The sequence below is a fragment of the Plasmodium cynomolgi genome, assembly GCF_000321355.1.
Source record: "Plasmodium cynomolgi strain B DNA, scaffold: 0323, whole genome shotgun sequence".
Lineage (NCBI taxonomy): Eukaryota > Apicomplexa > Aconoidasida > Haemosporida > Plasmodiidae > Plasmodium > Plasmodium cynomolgi.
The window spans coordinates 317-2,529 of NW_004192846.1; the positions used below are offsets into that span (position 1 = coordinate 317).

The 2,213-nt window shown below is 22.2% G+C and overlaps 1 protein-coding gene across 1 annotated transcript; it reads left to right on the forward strand.

The window, feature by feature from the left end:
- Nucleotides 1-667: 667 nt before the first annotated feature.
- On the forward strand, nt 668-1,687 carry PCYB_003600 (hypothetical protein; the record flags this gene model as incomplete). The annotated part of the gene is made up of 2 exons (XM_004227781.1): nt 668-727; nt 836-1,687. The coding sequence occupies exon 2, from the start codon at nt 863-865 to the stop codon at nt 1,685-1,687; it is 825 nt and encodes a 274-aa protein (XP_004227829.1). The 5' UTR covers nt 668-727; nt 836-862.
- Between the last annotated feature and the right edge of the window lie 526 nt (nt 1,688-2,213).

Below are 2,213 nucleotides of genomic sequence, written 5' to 3' on the forward strand. Positions count from 1 at the left end.
TATTGTAGTATAAATTTATTTAACGGCATAATGATATATTATTCTTCCGTTATAACATGTACATTAAAGGATATGTCACCAATTATTTATTTTATAATTTTTGTTTGTAAAAATTAAAGGGTTATGTGTAAAAAGTACAATTTTAATCTTATTGCATATTTTTAATATAATATAATTATACAGTTAGTATATATTTATAAATAATATCTATTACTTATTAAATGTATTGATTCAACATTTCATTACAAGCGAGAAATTTTTATAAAGAAATATATTACAATAGAAAAATAATATAAAAATAAATATGCATAAAATAATAATTGTAAATAAATATAGGTAGACTTTTTATTGTTGCTAAAATAATTAATAAATTTATAATAATTATAGGAACATAAATAAAAAAAAAATTTGTTTTTTCATATAATGTAACACCTATTTCCATTTTTTAAAGCATAATTGTATTTTATATTTTTTAAAACATAAACATAGCAGGATTACATAGTACATAAATTAAAAAATTTAAAGAAAAATTCATACTTATAAATATATGTTTTTTTTCTTAAATTTGTAAAAAAATAAAATACTAAAGTATTTATTTTGACAGGTATATTTACATAATTCATTGAATTATGATAATTTATTTATCTATTTGATACATATTACATAGTATATAATAGATATAGAAGAATTGAAGAGTCAGGCAAGTTCAATATTTTCCATCAAAATAGTAATTTATAATATATATTTTGCATAGTATTTTATTATACATTAATATATTAAGGTTGGTAGCTTTATAATTAATTTTTCCTATTTACATTTCTATTTCAAATTTTAGTGTTCCTTTTTGAAGGATATTTGGAGTATGCATCATGATTTTATTCAAAATGTGAGTGGAAGCAAATATACGCAGAATTTAAATGTTTTTGAACAGGGTAAGTTTTTTACCGATCCTAATATGAATGAGTATAAAAACATATCTATGAAACTTTTTCGAAATTTGTTGTTATTAGCTGAGCGCAATTATAAAGGTGAAAACTTTTTTAAATATTGTGATATATTATACATTTGGATATATTATGAAATAAAGAAAAGGGGTCTTACTAATTCTATTATTGAAGCATCTTTTAAAGAGTTAGTTAAATATATAACGGAAAACCTTAAAAAACTATCTTGTCCTTATTTCTCATTTCATGAAAAAATTCAGAAACCGGAAAAATTAATAAAATTACGCTTATTCCAATATAATACATCTACTTTTCAAAATATATTGAATGATATACATGAGCCAAGCAACTGTTGGTGTCTAGAGTATGTCTATGAGTGTATTAATATATATAAAGATATGAATAAGGAATTCTGTGCAACGAAAGAAAAAATGATCACTTACAAGGATACTTGTAACATACTAGAAAATTTTAATACAATTTATTCTAATTATTTTCGTGAAGAAAATAAGGTAATTTATGAATTACCACTTTTAACTGATACTACTACTGCTACTCATACTCCCACTTTTACGCATGTAACTAGATGTTCATCGAATAAGGAGAAATCAGAACCATATTCCAGTGCTGTTGATCAATCAAGCAGTCCTAAACATACTAGTATATCCACTGCTGTTGGAACAATGGCTGGAATACCTCCCTTTTTAGTGCTAATATATAAGGTTATAATAATATATAGTTGAAATTATAAACAATATATAGCACAAATATACACGTTATAGTTTTTATTCTATAATTATATATATATTAATATATATATATATATATATATAAATTCTGTATTAGTTTACCCCAATTGGAACGTGGTTTCGGTCCAAAAATGAAAGAAGTACAGACGTATTCAAAGATTTAGACGAAGAAATAGAAAAAGAGTTATATTTTCCTAGACATGAAAATGCAGTTATAAATTCTAATCAAGAAAGACATAACGTGGCTTATGGACCAATATGAATCTGTAATCTAACACATAATATTCTGTGAATTTCATAGTTTATAGTACAAGCTTTGTTGAAAAAATATTGCTTACATTCCTTAGCAAATAAGAATTTAATAAAAATATGATTTATTCATAACAAAAATAAAGTACACATGTTATGAAATAGAAAAAAAACTTATGATATATATCAACGAAGGTTTAGAGAAATAAAATAAGCATAATTATAAAATGTAAATAAATATATATGTAATTATATATTACGTAATAGAGTA